This window comes from Kogia breviceps, chromosome 9 (assembly GCF_026419965.1).
Source record: "Kogia breviceps isolate mKogBre1 chromosome 9, mKogBre1 haplotype 1, whole genome shotgun sequence".
In the NCBI taxonomy this organism is placed as follows: Eukaryota; Metazoa; Chordata; class Mammalia; order Artiodactyla; family Physeteridae; genus Kogia; species Kogia breviceps.
In genome coordinates, this window is record NC_081318.1 from 97,401,925 (window position 1) to 97,421,960 (window position 20,036).

At 38.2% G+C, this 20,036-nt stretch overlaps 1 protein-coding gene across 4 annotated transcripts in view; it reads left to right on the plus strand.

Annotated features, from left to right (window-relative positions):
- The window catches only part of HBP1 (HMG-box transcription factor 1), a 31,270-nt gene that overhangs the window by 4,102 nt on the left and 7,132 nt on the right, over positions 1-20,036 (plus strand). For 2 of the 4 annotated variants that reach the window (XM_067042836.1, XM_067042838.1), the window contains exons 2-9: positions 2,876-2,952; positions 5,064-5,247; positions 7,342-7,570; positions 10,334-10,472; positions 10,989-11,100; positions 11,189-11,301; positions 13,800-13,956; positions 14,637-14,781. In XM_067042836.1, the coding sequence (XP_066898937.1) occupies positions 5,079-5,247; positions 7,342-7,570; positions 10,334-10,472; positions 10,989-11,100; positions 11,189-11,301; positions 13,800-13,956; positions 14,637-14,781 (1,064 nt within the window). In that variant the 5' untranslated portion in view covers positions 2,876-2,952; positions 5,064-5,078. The remainder of the gene's footprint in view (positions 1-2,875; positions 2,953-5,063; positions 5,248-7,341; positions 7,571-10,333; positions 10,473-10,988; positions 11,101-11,188; positions 11,302-13,799; positions 13,957-14,636; positions 14,782-20,036) is intronic. The other 2 variants (XM_059074533.2, XM_067042837.1) reach the window with 1 other exon arrangement.

A 20,036-nucleotide genomic window follows, 5' to 3' on the forward strand; every position in this document is an offset into this window, starting at 1 on the left:
AGTTAACTAAAACACAAGATGAGCTGTGTCCAATCCTGTAGTACCAAAGTGGTGTATACAAAAGCATGAATGAACAATAGCGTTAGCTCTACCAGGAGAAATTTGAAAGAGGAGCTTGTTTATCATAATGAATATCTAATTGGTGTATGTGGGGAGTTATTTTTGAGTACACGGACTCTTCTGGTGTTCCTTTACGGTATCAGAGGCCTTGTTTCCCCCAAATACTATAGTTTGACAGACAACTGAGAGACAAAAAACATAACGTTTGTGTATGGGCTTGAATTTTGGTTTCATGTGTTTTATTTAATTCTCACAATAGCCCTGTGAGATAAGTAGAGGTACCTTGAGATTAAGCGACCTACCCCAGGTTACCTGGCTAGCAGGTGAATTTCAAGTCTGTTGACTTGAAGTCTAGGCTCCTGTTTACTGTACAAGAGGTTTACAGAAGGAAAACCTCCACTATCTCAAGACCAGACCTTTGACAGTCTTGAGCAATGAGAGGTGAAAACACATAGAACTCAAGTTCAACAAATATTTATTTGGTCCCTTTTGTTATTTGTTTTGAAACAAATTTTTTTTCCAACTTCATTTAAAGAGTATTGTGATGGGATGTTGGTACATTACTAAGACAGAGTGCTGAAGAAATGCTAGAAGTTGCAAGGAGATATGAGTGCAGAGTGAATGGTGACTGGGCACCCGGGACCTGCTGAGGGGGAGAGCAAACCTAGCTGGGAAGAATGAGAAAACCTAAGGGCTCTGCAGAGGGAGTGGGGGGGCACCACAAACTAGCTGCAGCTCTGCCTCCTACCTGTAGGGAGAGCTCTGAGGAGAGGTATAGATACATAGTACAACTCTCAATTTCATAATAAAGGGGAAAAGTGAGCAATTTTTCAAGTTTAAGATTGCATCTTGGGCTGACTTATGCCGATAACATCTGTATATGAGGCATGTACAGATGTTCATATGGAGTTTGAGTCATTAAGTCAGGATAAATTGTGTTCTCTGTACTTAAGATGTTGGAAAGTTTTCTGTGGAAAGGGTTAAAATCTGCTATCTAAACTTAATATTTGCTGTTCCAAGAACTTACACAGAATAACGAGTTCCCCTCATGTTTGGGGCATTACTAAACAAGGAGTCTGCACTGATACTACCAATTACCGTTTCTTTCATGAGGACTTTCTGGCCACACCGCAGGGCATGCGGGATCTTCCTGTTGAACCCAGGCCCCCTGCATGGGAAGCTCAGAGTCTTAACCACTGGACCGCCAGGGAAGTCCCTCATGAGAACTCTCAAAGGAGGCTGGGAGCGAGTGGCATAGACAGAAATTGGGAATGTGAATATACTCTACTCCTAATACACTCTCCCTTAAATATTTGTTATAGACGTTCTTGCATACTCATCGTGTTTCAGTATGGTTTTTTAAATAGACTCAAAAAATGTTTAAAGTGTGGTTCTGATCATGTTAGACCTCTGTTCAAAAGTATGCAGTGGTTCCCATCGTCTGCTAGTTGCTAATAATAATACTGGCCAGTCTACATTGAGAGTTTGCTCTGTTAGGCACTATTGTAAGCTTTTGACACTTATGAGTTCACTGAGTTTTTACAACAACCTATACAGATGCTTTTATTATTTACATTTTACAAACAAGTCATAAAGATTTTAAATAAACTGTCCAGGGCACATAGCTGGCAAGTAGCAAATATAATATAAACTCAGTAGTCTAATTTTCAAAGTCCTTATCCTGGTCTACAAAAAACAAACCAACTAGCCAGTTTTCCTAAATTAGAATTGAAGATTCTGATCCCAGTCTACCTTTCCAGCCTTAGTATTAATGGATGACCAGGAGACACACAGGCCATCCTGCCTTCTGGCTTCTGTGTTCTTCTGATTTCATCCAGTACTTTGCTAACTGTGTGAGTTTGCTCTTGTGAGTTTCTCTCATTGGGAGCCTCCTATCCTTCCTTTTTACCCATTCATAGCCAAGCCCTGGCTCTGTAGAACTATGGTCATTTGCTTATATCTTTCCACTAAAGTGAAGATTCCTTGAGATTCATGATCAACTGTTCATCAGTGCACCTAGTATAGTGCCTTGTACATAATATGTATTAAATAAATGAATATATATACACACATATATTTAGATAAAAAGGAATGTGGCAGTCATTTTTAGCCTGCTGGTTCTCACAACACACCAGGGGTTCTTTTGAAAGAAAACAAGTAAAAACCAGTGCACCAGGGTTGTACCCCAGACCAAATAAACCACATGCTTCGGAAGGAAGGTGGGGCCTGGGCATCATTGATTTGAAGCAGACCTGGTTCTGTGTGCCACCAGGGTTGAGAATCTCAGATCAAGCTAAGTTTGTTTGGCTTTTGCAACGAGAAGGTGGAGGCTCAGAATCAGGATTTGGCTACTTATGCTTGAGAAGTCGATTTGTGTTACCACATCTCTTGTAGCCACCAATTTTTGGAAATTATTTGTTATACCCTAGCAGATTTGCTGTAACTATAAGACTGTGATTAATCACTACATAAAAGCTTGTACCTACTGGAAAAGTGTTCATTTGTTGGGAATGCTTCAAACATCTTTTAGATAAAGTGTTATTTGCTTAAAGTAGTGGTATGATCTGTGACTTTTTATTGAGATGTGTTGGATAACTTGTCAGATTTACCAGGGAGAAAATTACCGAAGCTGAATAGCTAGTTGTCTGGTCTCTTGTTGTTAACTGTTTTCAATAACTGTCCTGTTTAGAACATAAAGTGCCCACAGTATGCATAATATTGCTCTATGTCAGTCTAGGGATAAAAAAATTTTTTTACGTCATTTTACATTTTATTTTTACTCACTTGTTTCATTTCATCCTCACAATTGCTCTAGGAAGAAAAGAGCAGGAGTCATTAGCCGTGTTTCCAGATGGCGTTATTGAAGCTCAGTCACTTTAGGTCATAGATTTAGTAAGTGATTAAGCTGGTATCAAACCTGTTTCCTTCCACCTACCCCAGTGCCCTTTTCACTACTCCATACTACATCTCACAGTCGGTATTGTGTAAGGCTCTAAGTGCCCAAGAAATGGGTAATGTTTGAGGAATACAGGCAGAAAGCATCTGAAATAAAATATTAGAAATAAAGTAAGGCAGTGGTCAGTTTGTCTGTATGTGTCAAAAGCCTTAAGAAGATGTTTAATTGCCATCCAACTACTAATCTGTCTCTGGGAATCTAAAGAAATAACCAGATATAAGCAAATACTTTAAAAAAAAAGAATGTAAATTCACTGTTATTTAGAAGATTGGAAAAACTGGGAACATGTTTAGCAATAGGAGGGATAAATAAATTTTGGTACATCCTGATGATGTATATTATTTAACTATTTAAAATAGATCTTTGAAAAAATTAATGACATAGGAAAATGCTTATGAACTTATGTTAAGGAAAAGGTTTCAACTATTAATGTATATAATATGAAGTATGAAGAAAGATAAATGATTTTATTTAGGTAAAACGTAGGTCTGTGCATGAAAAAGATTGGATTGTAAGATAATACATCAAAATGTCACAGTATCTAACTCGGATTGGTGGGATTAGAAATAATTATTATAGGGGCTCCCCTGGTGGCACAGTGGTTAAGAATCTGCCTGCCAATGCAGGGGACACGGGTTGGAGCCCTGGTCCGTGAAGATCCCACATGCCACAGAGCAGCTAAGTCCGTGAGCCACAACTACCGAAGCCTGCGTGCCTAGAGCCTGTGCTCTGCAACAAGAGAAGCCACCGCAATGAGAAGCCCGAAGCCCGCTCGCCGCAACTAGAGAAAGCCCATGCTCAGCAACAAAGACCCAATGCAGCCATCAATCAATCAATCAATAAATAATTTTTTAAAGAGAGATAATTATTATATTCCTTTTTTTTTTAAAGGAAATCTTTTTTCATTTTTTTCCACAGTGGTCATATATTTTATAGTCAGGATAACATTTCATGATTTAAAAGTTGTTTGGAAAAGCCTTTGTAGAAAAAAATCTGTCAGTGTTTGTTGGTGATTATGACATGGCTTAGAAAGCTCTGGTATAAATGTCTTTTCACTGCATTTTTTGATCAGCCTGGGCTAGGGTACCTAACTTTTACGGTACTTTTTTTTTGGTCACACCATGGGATCTTAGTTCCCTGACTCTAGGGATTGAACTCGGGCCTCGGCTAACCCCGGTAGTAGTTAGTGCCATGTCCAAACCACTGGACTGCCAGGGAGTTCCTGACTTCTGTTGACTTTTAACAGCAGTATATTCTGTTTTATTTTGAGGAAAAATAAAACAAAACTATATGTTAGAATTTTTTGTGTATTTCATATTAACTCATTAGAACGTCTTAAAAATGAGATTTGGAGCAGAGCATGAGAAATCAGGAAATCTTGCTGCTTCTGTCACCCATGTTAAATAACTAATTTGTTCATCGTCCAAAGGCAAGAGTGTAAAAGGTATAACCACATTTTATATTATTAATCTTTGTAAAAATTGTAGCCTATTCAGAAGGTCAGGTATCTTTTTAGTATGGTTAGGTCCCAAATTCTCATTAAGAAAACATTTTTATTTTTATAAGAAGTATAGTATATGGCCATTTTAAGAAATTCTTTTCTGTTTTATTTTTTTGTCTGTTTTGTTTTTTGTGTTTTGTTTTGGCCCTGCCACGCGGCTTGAGGGATTTTAGTTCCCTGGCCAGGGTCCGAACCCGCGACCGCTGCAGTGGAAGCCCGGAGTCTTAACCACTGGACTGCCGGCAAGTCCCAAGAAACTTAAAAATATTCGTTAGAGACTGTAATTTTAAGTTTGTTAAACTTGTTCACTTTCAGAAGATGAGAAAACAAAATAACACAGTTGATAAATACTAGAGAAATTAGAATCTTGCAAAAAATGTGCAAAATAGAATAGACCTTCAGTCATCCATGTCTGAAGATTTTGAGGGGGATACAGATAGCAATGTGTGATTAAAGATACAACATTGTGATGTCTCTGATTGATTTTATACTTACATTATTTCCAAATCACATGACTTGACATTTTTTTCTTATATTATTTTTAAGTCGGAGCACCATAACATGGTGTGGGAAGTGAAGACAAATCAGGTGCCTAATGCAGTACAGAAACTCCTGCTAGTAATGGACAAGAGAGCTTCAGGAATGAATGACTCATTGGAGTTGCTGCAGTGTAATGAAAATTTGCCATCCTCACCTGGATACAACTCTTGTGATGAGCACATGGAGCTTGGTAAACAAAATGAAGTGTTTCAGAATCTCACTGAGATTCAGATTAATTTTCATGTTTAGCTAGCTTTTCCACCTACCATGAACTGAGAAAACATATGTCACGTTTTTGTACATTAGGAGTTTTCAGTGTTCTCTTATTGCTTGTGAAGTATTACTTAAAACCAACCTAACTTGGGGCTGTTTATGGTTATCATAGAGACTCACTTACAAATTTTCAAACTAAACTGCCTTTGTGGATAAAGATGAGCCTTTGAACACCTTATGAAAACCCTGCTGTGTGGCTTTTCAAAAGATGTTACTTTTGAAATATCCATGTGAGCTCAGCATATTATGCTGGCCACTGTTCACGCCTGTTTTGTTGGTATGATGGGGAAATTACAGTGGACCCTTGAAATTTGAGGATCTGACATTTGTGATTATCACTACTTCTGAGCTACTCCAAATATACGTGATCTGTAGAAGTGTGTAGGTTTGTTGAGGTGTGACTTTGAGGTCGCTGTTGAAGACAGTGAACAGGTGAAGAGTGATCCTGGCTTTGTGCCCATTTAGTACGCCTTTTTCTCTGCTATTCGCAAAAACCTGAGATGTGAGTGTCCTCATTTTATAAATGATGAAGTAGAGGAGGTTATATGCTGGAGTCTTCTTTGGGAATTTGGAGATCTTAAAGGTCTTGGGACATAGCCTGTTTGAATGCTAAGAGATTGCTGGTCCTGAATATTCATTGAGGAGTGGTTACTATTGAGCTAGAAGCCCCAGTTCAATCAGGTAGTTGATTCCTCCATTGTCAATTTTAGGTTTCAGGAGGAAATCAGTAACCTAGGGCTCAGGGGGTCAAAAACTTGTACCACCCCTCATGACTTCAGTTTCAAAGTAGTTTCCGTAACTTGAAAGACAGAAATGAACCCTTTACAGTAAATAAAGATAGTCAAAGAACAGTGTTGGCAGTGAGGGAAGGGAAACGGCTCCACGACCATGAAAATTACAGAGTGGAATTATCTTCAGTTGGTGTGTTATTTTAGCTGCTCTGTGAAAGGGTAGATACCTTCTAGTCACTTTTATGAATGGGTGTCTTGAATCAGTACTTGTAAGACATTTCTGTTTTAGTGAGCTATTCTGGGATATTCCCCTGAATAGGAATTAGAAGTATGTACTTTCATAGTGACAGTTCAGGAGAACTCTAAAGCCTAGAAGAGTTTCTTGACTTATATATTGAAGAGACCCAGTGGATCTGTAGAGTTTGTAGGTATGTGTTTCAAAGAGGGTTGTTTTGGTTGTTGTTTTTCTTTTTCTTTTTTAAGGCCTGCAAGGTGCTTTTTCTCCCCTCCTTTCTTTTTCTTTAATTTTTAATTCAATTTTTTAGAATTCAGTCTATCTTACAGTGTTCATAGCCTTGGCATGTACACGAGTGGTCCTTGGGTGCTATTTCTAGTTTTCTTTCTTGGGTAGCTGAGAGTCTGTCATGAACTACCTTTCGGGAACACACTTTCTGGAAAAAATAAGTAATATTACTGAGTTCAGACTTCCTCATTAACAAGAAATAATTTAGCATAGATAAAGTCTAACAAGTAGTACCTGAAAATACATAATATGATCTAGGTTTCATCTTTGAAAATTGTTGTTTTCATTTATTGCAGTAATCTTGTTGAACAGGTTCAAGTGTGTGAACAATAGGTACATCTGTGTACCCATAAAACGCCTTTTTCCTCATTAACATGTTAACATAAAAATGTCTCAGTGGTATATGGATTATTCCCAGGTGAGCTATAAAAAAGTGGGGGAAAAAGTCAGAAAACACAAACAGAACAGTTGGTGAACAGTTGTGGTAGTTACATGGTTTGAGTAGTGAAGTCATTAATCCATTTACATTTCCTAGGTTTACTTTTCTGTCAGACTCTGTTGGCCCTTAAATGTATAAGATGTCTTTTTTTCTTTCAGTTGAAACTTGTTTTCATTCAAGAAAACATTTTGAATTTACACTTTTCCTCTCACAAAATTAATTAACTAAATTTGAGGACCTCTCTTCCTAATGTGATTGTAGAATTGTTCCCTGTATTAGTAATTTCCTTCTTATAATTTTGAGTGTGCTTATTTGCAGATGATCTTCCTGAACTTCAGGCTGTTCAGAGTGATCCTACTCAATCTGCCATATACCAGCTAAGTTCAGATGTGTCACATCAAGAATATCCAAGACCATCTTGGAACCAAAATACCTCAGAAATACCAGAAAACACTTACCGTGAAAATGAGGTGGATTGGCTAACAGAATTAGCAAATATCGCCACCAGCCCACAAAGTCCACTTATGCAGTGCTCATTTTACAACAGGTGGGAACATTGGCTGTATTTTAATTGAAAACTTTTATCATTACAAAATGCTTTTTTTTTTCTAGTTTTAAAAGTAATAATGCTGTTGACCATCTCATGAGTGGTTTATCAAAGTCATTAGAATTAAGCTCTTTGTCTTAAAATAATCAAAGAGCTATTTCACCCAATGTCATGATTTCATATTTTGAGAATCAGATAAAAGTGATAAGAGAACAGCAGAGTCAGAATATTTGTAAATGGTTTAAAGTCATCAAAAAATACATCAGACCAAGAATACTTTTATATTTCTACTTAGAGGGATGAAAATTATATTTGTCTAAAGAATCATAATTAAAATAGACATATTTTAAACTTTTATCAACCTTGAGTTTGGTTCCTTTTGGTCTAGGTTTATTTTTTTCCACAGTGTATGTGGCCTTATGTTATTTATGTTTGCTAATACTAAAATGTTGAACTTACAAAAGTAGACTCTCATTGGTAGCAACCACTGTTTCATATACCCAGACCAGAGTCTAAGAAAATGAATTAATGATGCTATGAAATTATGGAAGCTTCCAACTAATATTCCTAGGGAGACCTAAATGGATAATATTTTATTAATTATCCCTCAAATTATAAACTTGGCTATGTAAAAAGACACAGATAAATATGATAGTGTGGAAGGAAGAGAAATACCCGGGTTTGCACTCATGTGGGTGGGTAGACCAGAGTCCATAATAGGTGATGTAGGAATAAGTGAATTTTGGTAGTGTTCCTAAGTTGGTATAGTTCTTTGCTAAAGAATAAACTTGTTAGGTGTGAAGCCCAGCAAGTTACGCTGTTTTTCTTCTATTCAGCAAGGTAATTGGTTTTGATTAGAGCAAATTCAGTTTCAGTTTAATCCATGAAGAGTTCCACAGGAATGAAAAGTTGCCTTTCAAAGTATTACTTCCTTTATTGTCCCAATTTTCATTGTAATCTTAATAGTCAAAAAGTGAAAAATTGTTTTACCCCAATTTTAGTTTAGAGATAGTACTTTTCATTTTTCACAGTAAACTCATGAGGATTAATAATTTAGTTCATGGAAAGTTGAGTAAAAACCTCAGAAGAAAATTAATGTTAAAAATTAACAAGTAAAGGAGTAGCTCCCTAAAGATGTAGATTACTCTCTGCTGCATTTTCTATGCTTCCCTTCTTCCTAGGGAACAAGACCAAGAGTCACGCTCTGCCGTCTTGCCTGCCTTCTAACACAGTCAGTAGCTGTTCTTGTGACTTCTTGTAGAGTGTTAAACTATGTTAGTTATTGAACTTGGGATGTCTGAAGTTGTAACTGTACAGTACCGAGGGGTTGAGGACAGGTAAAATTTATATTATCCCTGCATAGATAGAGGGATGAAGAGACCATGGTGTTAGTGATTCAGACACATGCAGCATATTAATTTTTACAGAACATTTAGGCCATATATATTTTAGAACATTACATTGTTACTTCTCTTTTAAATGGTTAAACAGAAGAACTGATAAACTCATTTTCTTTTACTAGTCACGAAGGCAGGAATGAGCTTAAGGAATTTTTAGCAGTTTGGCCATTCTCTTATGCTTCATAAAGATGTAAATGTGTAATAAAAGGAAGAAATTGGGCAAAGATGAAATATTAAGTATACGTATTTTGAAATCCAAAGTTGATTGGAGAGTAAGCTAAAATGCATGGAAATTTGAGGGCTTTTTACTTAAAAAGTGTTACGAACATGAAAGCAATGTACAGTTTTATATATGGGTCCTCATTTAAAAATTGATTTCTGCGAAGGTATAATAAAAATGTTAAGTTTAAAAAGATAAGGGCTAATCACATTTCTCAGAGAATAAGGGAAGAATTGGAAAGTAAGATGTCCCTCCTCTTTTTAGAAAGAGGATGAGTACAGACATGTGTAAACATTTTTCTGTTAAGGACCAAATCCTTAGTTGGCATCTCAGAGAATTGTCCTGATTTGGGACAATTTAGATTTACTTCTTAGACCCTGAAGTTTTCCTTTCTGCTGCTTTCCAAACTCCTGAGTCAGTATACCTTACTGGTCGTCCTTTAGGGGCTTGCTGCTTACTGTTACCCCTCTTACATGTTTGTGGGGGAAGGATCTTATTGTGTTTTGGGGAGCCCCGTGTACTCTGAAGGGAGCAATGCCTGGTAAAGAGACTTTTGACAGGCAAGTGGGGCAAGAGGTAACTTACTTTTTAAGGTGTTCCTGGGGCAGAAGTAGCTGGCTTTGTGTGTAGATGCTTTGCAAATAGGCTGTTTTCTACTATAATAAGTTTAAACATTTTAGCTTCAGGTAGTTCACTGTATCTGCCCAGTGATACAGGTGGTTGGTAGGTAAAGAGTTCCATGTTGGTCACGTTGAGCTTGGAGGGCCAAGATTTGGTGACCGCATCACAGTAGGAGAGAGAAAGGGATCGGGAGCCCTGCATAAGGGGGCATCATCCTTCATGAATGAAACTGCACACTTGTATGTACTTAGTGATATAAAAATGAGTGAATGAGTAAATGAAACAGTAATTTGGAATTTAAAGTATATAATCTGAAAAAAACAGTGTTTAAAATGTGTGAAGAGGGTTTGGGTAAGATGTTAAGAACAACATACTATAGATGAAACCCTGATGTCTTTATTAGTGTTTCCCATAGGTGTCTTATATGTAATAACAATGGTGTTACGAATATGAAGTTCACCAAAAGGAAAGCTTTACTTTAAGGACCTTTGCTTTGTGGTTAAAACAGTTTCTTTATTTTAGATCATCTCCTGTACACATCATAGCTACTAGCAAAAGTTTACATTCCTATGCACGCCCTCCACCAGTGTCCTCTTCTAAGGGTGGGCCAGCCTTCCCTCATCACCACTGGAAGGAGCAAACACCAGTCAGACATGAAAGGGTAAGTTTATTCATGAGGTTAAACTTTATGAAATCTGTACAGCAGCTGAAAAACATTAACTTTCCCTCTCTAAGCAATTCTTCTGAAGCACATACAGTTGGGAAATAGTCTCTCTCGCTGTTCTCCTACTGATCTGGATTCAGTTTTATGTACAGCTCTATTAACTGTTAGGAAAGTTTGTTACCAGTGGGAACATGCATTTAACTAAAACTTCGCAGAACTTCAGTTTTCGAAGGCGATTTTTCCCTCTAAGTTTAGAATGATTAATTTATCTACTAATAAGAAAGTCTCTGGACTTCCCTGGCCATCCAGTGGTTGAGACTGTGCTCCCAGTGCAGGAGGCCTGGGTTCGATCTCTGGTCGGGGAGCTAGATCCGGCATGCCACAGCTAAGACCCAGCATAGCTAGCTAGCTAGCTAGCTAGGTAGATAGATAGATAGATAGTCTGAAGACACAAATTAACAAAATACGTCTTACAAAAAAAAACCTAGAAAGTTTGTAATATTTTTTCCACAGGCAAACAGTGAGTCAGAATCTGGCATTTTCTGCATGTCCTCCCTCTCGGATGATGATGACTTGGGGTGGTGCAATTCCTGGCCTTCGACTGCTTGGCACTGTTTTTTGAAAGGTAAAAAATGCTTGAATTCTTTACAGTTTACTTGTGCAGCAAGCACACTAGTCACATATCTAATACATGTTTTTTACTTAAACTGTAGGCACACGACTGTGTTTTCATAAGGGAAGCAATAAGGAATGGCAGGATGTGGAAGATTTTGCTAGAACTGAAGGCTGCGATAATGAGGAAGATCTCCAGATGGGCACTCACAAGGTTGATCTAAAATTCTTAAAACTTTTACAAGTCTTTCAAAACGGAACATAGGTTTATTATTAATGTACAGGTGTATCCTCCCATTTGCTTCCATGTTTAAATGACATTTTACATTTGGGGAGGAGCTCTTGGGACTGTTGCCTAGCCTGATGGACAGGAGCAGTGACTAGGTTTTACCCTTATAATGAAGCTTTCTTAGATGGGAACACGAGTGTACTTCTTAGCACTTTTTACACATTTTATTTTGGGGAAAATTAAACTGGCATTAAACACAAAATGAATAAATAAACCAAAGCCTTACCTTACGTAATCTACAAAGTGGTTAATTCTCCTATGGGTAAGTGAGGATTGAATTACTTTTAAAATGACCCATTGAAATGCTGGTATTTTCTAAGTCGATAAGCAAAGGCAGTAGTGGGCAGCAAGCAGTAGGATAAATGTTGGATGAAACCTTTATCTCTGAAATCTTCAATTTCTCCATCTCCACTGTGGGCAGAGAAATTGGGCATGTGAAGTGTGCTTGTGTGTAAAATTCCTGTTTTGCTCCTGCTGTCCCCTACTAGTGAGTCCCTTGAGAACGGCAGTCCTGACTTGGCTGCCTTCGGTCTCCCCTTCTTGCTGTAAGGGGCAACATACTAAGGAACAGCATGTTAAGGAACATGTTGTTACTTACATGTTGCTGTTACCTCCTAAACAGCAACATAGTGAAGTTCGCTGCAGTCCGACTTCAGCCTCTGCTGCTCTACTAAAATTGTCTCGGGTTATTAGTTTTATTTTGATTTCTAAAGAGACTTCTGCTTGTTCTTTTTGACATTTCTGCAGTGTTTGACATAGTGGATTGTCTTCCCTTGATTTGCGTAGCATGGCAGTGCCCTGCTTCTCCTTCTGATGTCTTGTCTGTTTTGACTGGTGGCTTGTCTGCCCATGATGTTGAATGTTAATAAGGTTCTACCCTTCCTCACTCTCTTCACCACTTTTTCTCTGATGATAATGTCGACAGCAGCTCCTTGGTGGCCTGTGGGAACTGCTTTGGTCTTGGAGTCAGGAAGGCTGGGCTCTTTCTGGCTCTGCCAGCAGCTGTTTGCATGACTGGCCTTGTGCAGTCTATCAACCCCACTGGGTATTGCCTTCCTGATCTGTAAGATGGAACTGGAATTAGCTTTAAGTTCTTAGAGCTCTAAGAATTAGAAGATTCTGTAATCTAGTTACTAGTATAGCCAACACTGGATTCATCTTTTTTTTTCCCATCCAGGTCCATTTCTCGCCTCTTAAGAGTATTACTACCCTTTCTTGATTGCCAGATTCAAGAACTTTCTTTCTTTCTTTTTTTAAAAAAAAAATATTTATGTATTTATTTGGCTGTGTTGCAGCACGTGGGCTCTTCGTTGGCATCGTGCGGGCTTCTCTCTAGTTGTGGCGCGTGGGCTCCAGAGCACGGGCTTAGTTGCCCCACGTCATGTGGGATCTTAGTTCCCCGACCAGAGATCGAACGCGTGTCCCCTGCATTGGAAGGCAGATTCATAACCACTGGACCACCAGGGAAGTCCTCAAAACCTTTCTTGATTGCTTCATTCAAAACATGGATGAAGTTGACTGTTTCCTCTCTTTGTATTCAGTTGACCCATTCTGTTTCCTTAAAGATTTTTTACATTTATCCTTTTCTTTCATTGGTTACTTTGACTGGACACTGTAGCTAGCTCTTGGCATGTCTGTCCTCTTTGGTTTTCTGTGAATTCAAGGGTAGGGATCATGTGTTTTCAGAGACTAGCACCTGACCTATACTAAGGGCTCAATAAATATTGGTTGAATTTAAATTCAGCCCGGTTCTACCACCACTGCACTTGTCAGTTCAAGACTGTAATGGCGTTCTCTCGTTATATCTTCAAATAAATTGAATACTAGAGGTACCTTTTATCTGTAGTCTTTGTCATCATCTTAAAATCAACAATTATATTAATAAAAATACTTTCAGTGACTTCCCAGTACCTTCCCAAAGGAAAGTTCAAGCATTTTGCCTGTCTTTAAGATCCCTTTACTTACTTACTTACTAACTGGGCCCTCCTTTGCAGTCTTATTTGCCCCAACTCTGAACTAATCTTGTATTTTTAGCAGATACTCAGCACTCTCCAAAGAAGTTATTAGTCACAACTATTCCTGGTGTAAGGCATGTTCTTGTACCTTTCTAAATTGCATTCTTCTTTTAGATTCCAGTTCAAATGGGAATTGAAAGTCCCCCAGTCTTTTTCTCTTGTAGTTAATATCTCCCTTTATTAAACTCCATTAGCATTATTTGTACTTGGATTGAAGCACTTATTCCAGTCGGCTTTATATTGTAGTAGTATCTGCCTTTCTTCACTACTGGGTCGAAAGCTCCTTAATGGCAAGGATCCTGTCTTGTTTATTTTTACCTTTACCACAAAGTCTTACACATAATAGGAACTTCACTCCATGTCGAACTGAACATTGCCAATTTATTTACTCTGTGCGTGTATTTCCAGGGCTATGGTTCTGATGGTCTAAAGTTGTTATCACATGAAGAAAGTATATCACTTGGCGAGTCTGTACTGAAGTTGACTTTTGATCCTGGTACAGTAGAAGATGGTTTACTTACTGTAGAGTGTAAACTGGACCACCCTTTCTATGTTAAAAATAAAGGTAGGGCTTCAATTTTCAATTTGTAGTAACTTTTTAAAGAAAGCTTACTTAAATCTATAATTATGTCGTGTGGCATAATTCTTTGATGATTAAGAAAAAAATTTTTGAAGGGAAAACTTCTTTCAAACTAAATAAAACTACCATAGGAAATGCCTTATAATAATACCTAATGATGTTTAAATGAGCAGTAGTGAGGTGGAGCTCTACTTCCTGTGGGTATGAACTTGTAGATTCATGTAGCATACTATAATAAGCTCTCTGTTGTTTTGATATAGTTTGGGGAATGGAGTATTCTGGTAATTGAGTTTTGGTTGAGGCCAAATATGCTTTAAACCTGAATCACATTAACACTGTCAAATGTAATGATTCAGAGACTATTTCATGGTCTCAGTCATCATCATTTATCATTTACTATCTTATAGGTCAATGGAAGTGCTGATTGATAGAATTTGATATATTAGTAAAATGCTGAATTAAACTAGTTTTGGAGGGCTTTTGCATTGTTTAAATAAAACACTTGGATTTGCTTTGTGGCAAAGATACATGACTTGTGTTGTAAATCTATCACATACTTTTTATTTTTAAGACTCAGAAGTGACATATCTATCATATAATAAATAATTTGGATGCTTTCTGTCACTCTCCATCCTTTATATAACAATCGTTTGCTTTAATTTTAGGTTGGTCATCATTTTATCCAAGCTTGACTGTGGTACAGCATGGCATTCCATGTTGTGAAATTCATGTTGGTGATGTATGTCTACCTCCTGGACACCCCGATGCCATTAATTTTGATGATTCAGGTGTTTTTGATACATTTAAAAGGTAATATTGAATTCTTTTTTTTCTCTCTGAAAAAAAATTAAAGTTTACTATTACTCTCCCTAATGATTGCTGTTTAGGAGGTTAAACCTTTAAAGAACTGAGAATTATAAAAGGACTACTTAGAAGAGGTATATACAGTTGACCCTTGAACAACACAGTGGTTAGGGGCACTGACCCTCTACACAGTCGAAAATCCACATATAATTTACAGCCAGCCCTTTGTGTAGGCAGATTCAACCAACCATGGACTGAGAAGTATTTACTGTTGAAAAAAATCCATGTGTAAGTGGACCCATGCAGTTCAAACCCACAGTGTTCAAGGGCCAACTGTATATGAATAAATGAAAAAATACTTGGTAATTAAAGTAAAATAGTTCGAGTTTTTAAATTATTATTAATTTATTTATTTTTGGCTGAGTTGGGTCTTTGTTGCTGCATGCAGACTTTCTCTCGTTGTGGTGAGCAGGGGCTACCCTTCGTTGTGGTGCATGGGCTTCTCATTGTGGTGGCTTCTCTTGTTACGGAGCACAGGCTCTAGGTGCGTGGGCTCAGTAGTTGTGGCATGCGGGCTCAGTAGTTGTGGCTTGCGGGCTCTAGAGCACAGGCTCAGTAGTTGTGGCATGCAGGCTCAGTAGTTGTGGCGCAGAAGCTTAGTTGCTCCGCGGCATGTGAGATCTTCCCAGACCAGGGCTCGAACCTGTGTCGCCTGCATTGGCAGGCAGATTCTTAACCACTGCACCACCAGGGAAGTCCCTCAAGAGGAGTTTTACGAAGAATGAAATAATGCCATTTGCAGCAACATGGATGGGCCTAGAGATTATCATACTAAGTGGAGTAAGTCTAAGACAAATACCATATATCATCACTTGTATGTGGAATCTAAAAAATGACGCAAATGAACTTATTTACAAAACAGAATTAGACTCACAGAAATAGAAAACAAACATAGTTACCTAAGGGGAAGGGGTAGGGAGGGATAAATTAGAGGAGTTTGGGATTAACAGATACTAATATATAAATTACTACATATATAATAGATAAACAACAAGGTCCTGCTGTACAGTACAGGGAAGTATGTGATAAACTATAAAGGACAGGAATCTGAAAAAGAGTGTGTATATTAAATATATATATATATAAATGAATAGCTTTGCTGTATACCAATAACTAACACAATATTGTAAATCAACTATACTTCAAAAAAAAACTTTTACATGGAGTAGTCATGTAGGAAAAGTGACTTCATAAAACATTTAAGATTAGATTAGGAAAATACCACAGTATATGTCTAGGAATTAAATAGATTATCTTTGATAGTTAAGAAAAAAAAATTTGCTAAATCTGGCCAGTTTTGAACCAGACCATAAGTCTGTTAATTGTATCTTTCTTTTTCTTTATTTAACTGTGTCTTCGTTTAGTATTCATTTTGACCAAGGGCATTAGTTGCATGGGTTAAATATTGTAAAAAGAGCAAAAAGCTGACATTTGGAAAGACTTAAAGAGGAAAGTGATTTTTCCCGAGATCACCCTATTAGTAAGTGGTAGAATAGGATAAGAACCCATGTGTGTTGACATTCAAGAAAGTTGACCAACTGTCTGAATTTGTGCAGAACTTTTCTGGTTTTAGCACTGAAAGTCCTGCACCACTAGAAACCCTTCAGTCCTGGGAAAATGGGGGCCGTTGGTCACCCTCCTCCCAGAAGGAACCCAGAGAAAGTATATGATATCTGTGATTTTAAGATCCATTCTTTCTTTTTCTTAAAAAAAAAAAAAAAAAGAGTTAGCTTTTATTTGTTTTATTTAGTTTTGGCTGCGTTGGGTCTTCATTGCTGTGCTTGGGCTTTCTCTAGTTGCAGCGAGCAGGGGCTACTTTTCGTTGCGGTGCATGTGCTTCTCGTTGCAGTGGCGGCTTGTTGCGGAGCTCGGGCTCTATGCGCGTGGGTTCAGTAGTTGTGGCTCGCGGGCTTAGTTGCTTCGCAGCATGTGGGATCTTCCCGGACCAGGACTCAAACCCGTGTCCCCTGTATTGGCAGGCGGATTCTTAACCTCTGCGCCACCAGGGAAGCCCCAAGACCCATTCTTTAAGATAATGATCAAATCCATAGGCCTTTAAGTAGAGAATTCTCAAGAATTTCTGCTGGCCTGAAGATTTTAAATAAATTCAGTTTAATATAATAAAAAGGTTAATATGTTTTTTAATTTTGAAAGCATAAGTGAGACTATTTTTTAAAAACATTTTAAAAAAGCAACCAGCACAGGGCCTGGCACAGGCTATATGCTCAATAAACATCTGCAAGATTGGAATCTAAATGCTGTTTGACTCTCTTTTATACAGTCTTTTTTGAAAAACAAGACATTGTTAAGATCCAGTACTCAGAGTATTCTCAGGATTTAGATCTGTAATACCTCTAATGTTTGGTGAGACTGTAAATGGATAAAAAGTTTTGGAAGATCCTTTCGCCTTATTGTCTACCAGTGACTATCAGCAGTTCCATTCCTCTGTATGTGCACCATAGAGAAGTAAATGCTTGTAGACATGCACTAGGCGATGTGTAAAGTTCAGGCTGTGTTGCTCATGAGACGTGGAAACAGTATCAGTACTCATTCACTGGAGACTGAATGCATATAGTGTGATGCAATCTACAATGGAATTCTTTTTGTCATTGGAAGTTGAATGAACCGTAGCCATACATTTTAAAACATGGATCAACTTTAGAAATAATGTTAAGTAAAAATTAGTTTGGAATCAGATGTTGTTTGGAAATATATCTAATAAAATTATAAATCTAATTACATTTATATAATCTTGCTATAGTATATAAAATATACATTATACAGTTACGCCAGGGATCCTCAAGTTCACCCCCAGGTTCAGTGATTTACTGGGAGGGCTCACAGGATTTAGTATTTAGTTATATGCACAGCTATGATATCTTACATTGAAAGGATATGAAGCAAAGTCGTGAACAGGAAAGACATGGGCTTAAGTCTGGGGAAGCCAGGCTTCCAGTGAGTCTTCCCCCCAGTGGAGTCACACAGGACAAGCTTATTTCCCTCAGCAGTGAGTTAGAACACATATGAATCGTTATCTACCGGGAAGCTTATTAGACACGCAGCACCAGGGGTTTTATTGGGAGCTGGTTGCACAGGCTGCCTCTGCCTGGCATATACCAAAAGCTTCCAAAAGGAAAGCAGGTGTTTAGGGTAAACCGTATTTTTTGTACATACAGTTTAGGAACAGTGAGCCACTCTTTATCAGTTGCGGGTATGATGGGAACCCTCCCGAAATCCAAGTTCCAGATGCTAGTCAAGGGCCAGCCTGTAAGTAACCCTTTGAAAGGACAGCAAGCCTGCAATGTTAGCTCATTTCTTCTGCACAGTGAAACATTATATAACATGTTAATATAGTTGCTATTTTAACAATGTCACGATAGTTTTTATCGTGTTTATGAATGAGTTTTTTAATTAAATTGTTGGGAAATTAAGGGAATGATTAACAGTTCAGGAGAATGGTTACCTCTGGGGGTGACAAATGTAGAACTTTTAGTGATATTAGAAATATTCTATTTCCTTGTTATTTTAAAAATTTTATTATATGTAAATATATTCTTTTACATATTCTTTTCCATTATGGTTTATCACAGGATATTGAATATAGTTCCCTGTGCTCTACAGGACCGTGTTGTTATCTGTCCTGTGTGTACTGTCTGTCAGTCGTTCCCTGTGCTCTGCAGCAGGCCCGCGTTGTTATCTGTCCTGTATATATAGCGTCAGTCGTTTGCATCTGCTCGCCCCACACTGCCATCCCTCCCTGCCCCCCTTCCTCCTCCTTGGCAGCCACAGGTCTGTTTTCTATGTCTGAGTCTGTTTCTGTTTCATAGATAAGTTCATTTGTGTTGTATTTTATCTTTAGTATTTTTTTTTTTTTTTTTTTTTTTTTTGGCTTCACCACGTGGCTTGCAGGATCTTAGTTCCCCAACCAGGGATTGAACTCAGGCCCTTGGTAGTGAAATCACAGAGTCCTAACCACTGGACCACCAGGGAATTCCCTGTCGTAATTTAGAATATGGTTATTTGTCTCTTTGACTTACTTCGCTTAGTACGATACTCCAGGCCCATCCATGTTGCTGCAGATGCAAGCCTGTGTTTTAACTGTGAAATGGAGGTGATAACACCTGCCTAACTCTACTCCTTGTTGTGAGGACTAGAAATTACAGTACCCAGCTGGCACACAGTAGGTGCTCTTGGGTTATGCTGGTCTAGGAACGGCACTGGAGTAGATGTTAGCTTGCTGAGGACCAGAAGAAGTCAGCAATAAACTGATGAGCTCTTAAACAATAGGTGGCTCTGTTGTAGAAAGGAAGCTTCTGAGTGAGAGCTTGGGTTGAAGAAGCGCATTTGAGACGTTGGGTATTGAGGCCAGCCTTCTAGGCATCAGGCAGGTTTAGGACAGTCAGTTTACCAATCTAGACTACTTTTACAATAATAATTGATACCCCAGTTGAGTACCTGCTGGGTGCTCACCTCTGCCTTATAAGTGTTTTATACAGTCTTTTCTGCCAGCTGTGCAGCACTGCATAGTATGTATTATCTTCATTTCACAGCTAAGTAAACTGAGGCTAGAGGGTTACCTGCCCAAGGTCATACCATTAGTAAGTGGCAGAGATGGGCTGTGAGCCCAATTAAAATTTTATATTATTATGTTCTCCAGAATGATTTCTTTTACTATCTTGGTCAGTCGTCAGTCATTTTGAGAGCCTACTATGTGCTGGCACTGGGGATTGAAGATCAGTTAAGACATAGGCCTGCCTCTGCTTCCAGCCTAGAGAAGGGAATGGATAAGGCCGTGTGTACTGTGTGGAGGTGCTGGTTGGGAGGCAGTGTAGCCTGGTTAGCAGCACGGCCCTGCAGCGGACGGCCTGGATTCACAGCCGGGCTGTGATAGCTTTGCTGCAGAAACTGGGGTAAGTTCATTTTTCCATGGTCTTCAAAAAAAAAGAAAAAAGCTGTAAACTGAGAATCATATTGAAGGGAGGTTAAGTGATTAATATTTCTGATTCAGTTAACAGACACTATACTGTTGTAGTTTTTCTTTAAGAGTAATAGACAATGAGGGTGGGAAGGGGCATCCTAAGCTCGAGGAATGGCATGTAGAAAAAAAGTGAGGTGAAATAAGGCACATTTTAGGAACAGATAGCAAAGAGAGCAAATGCTCAGTATAGCAAAAAATTAAGCTTTTTTAAAAAGATATTTTA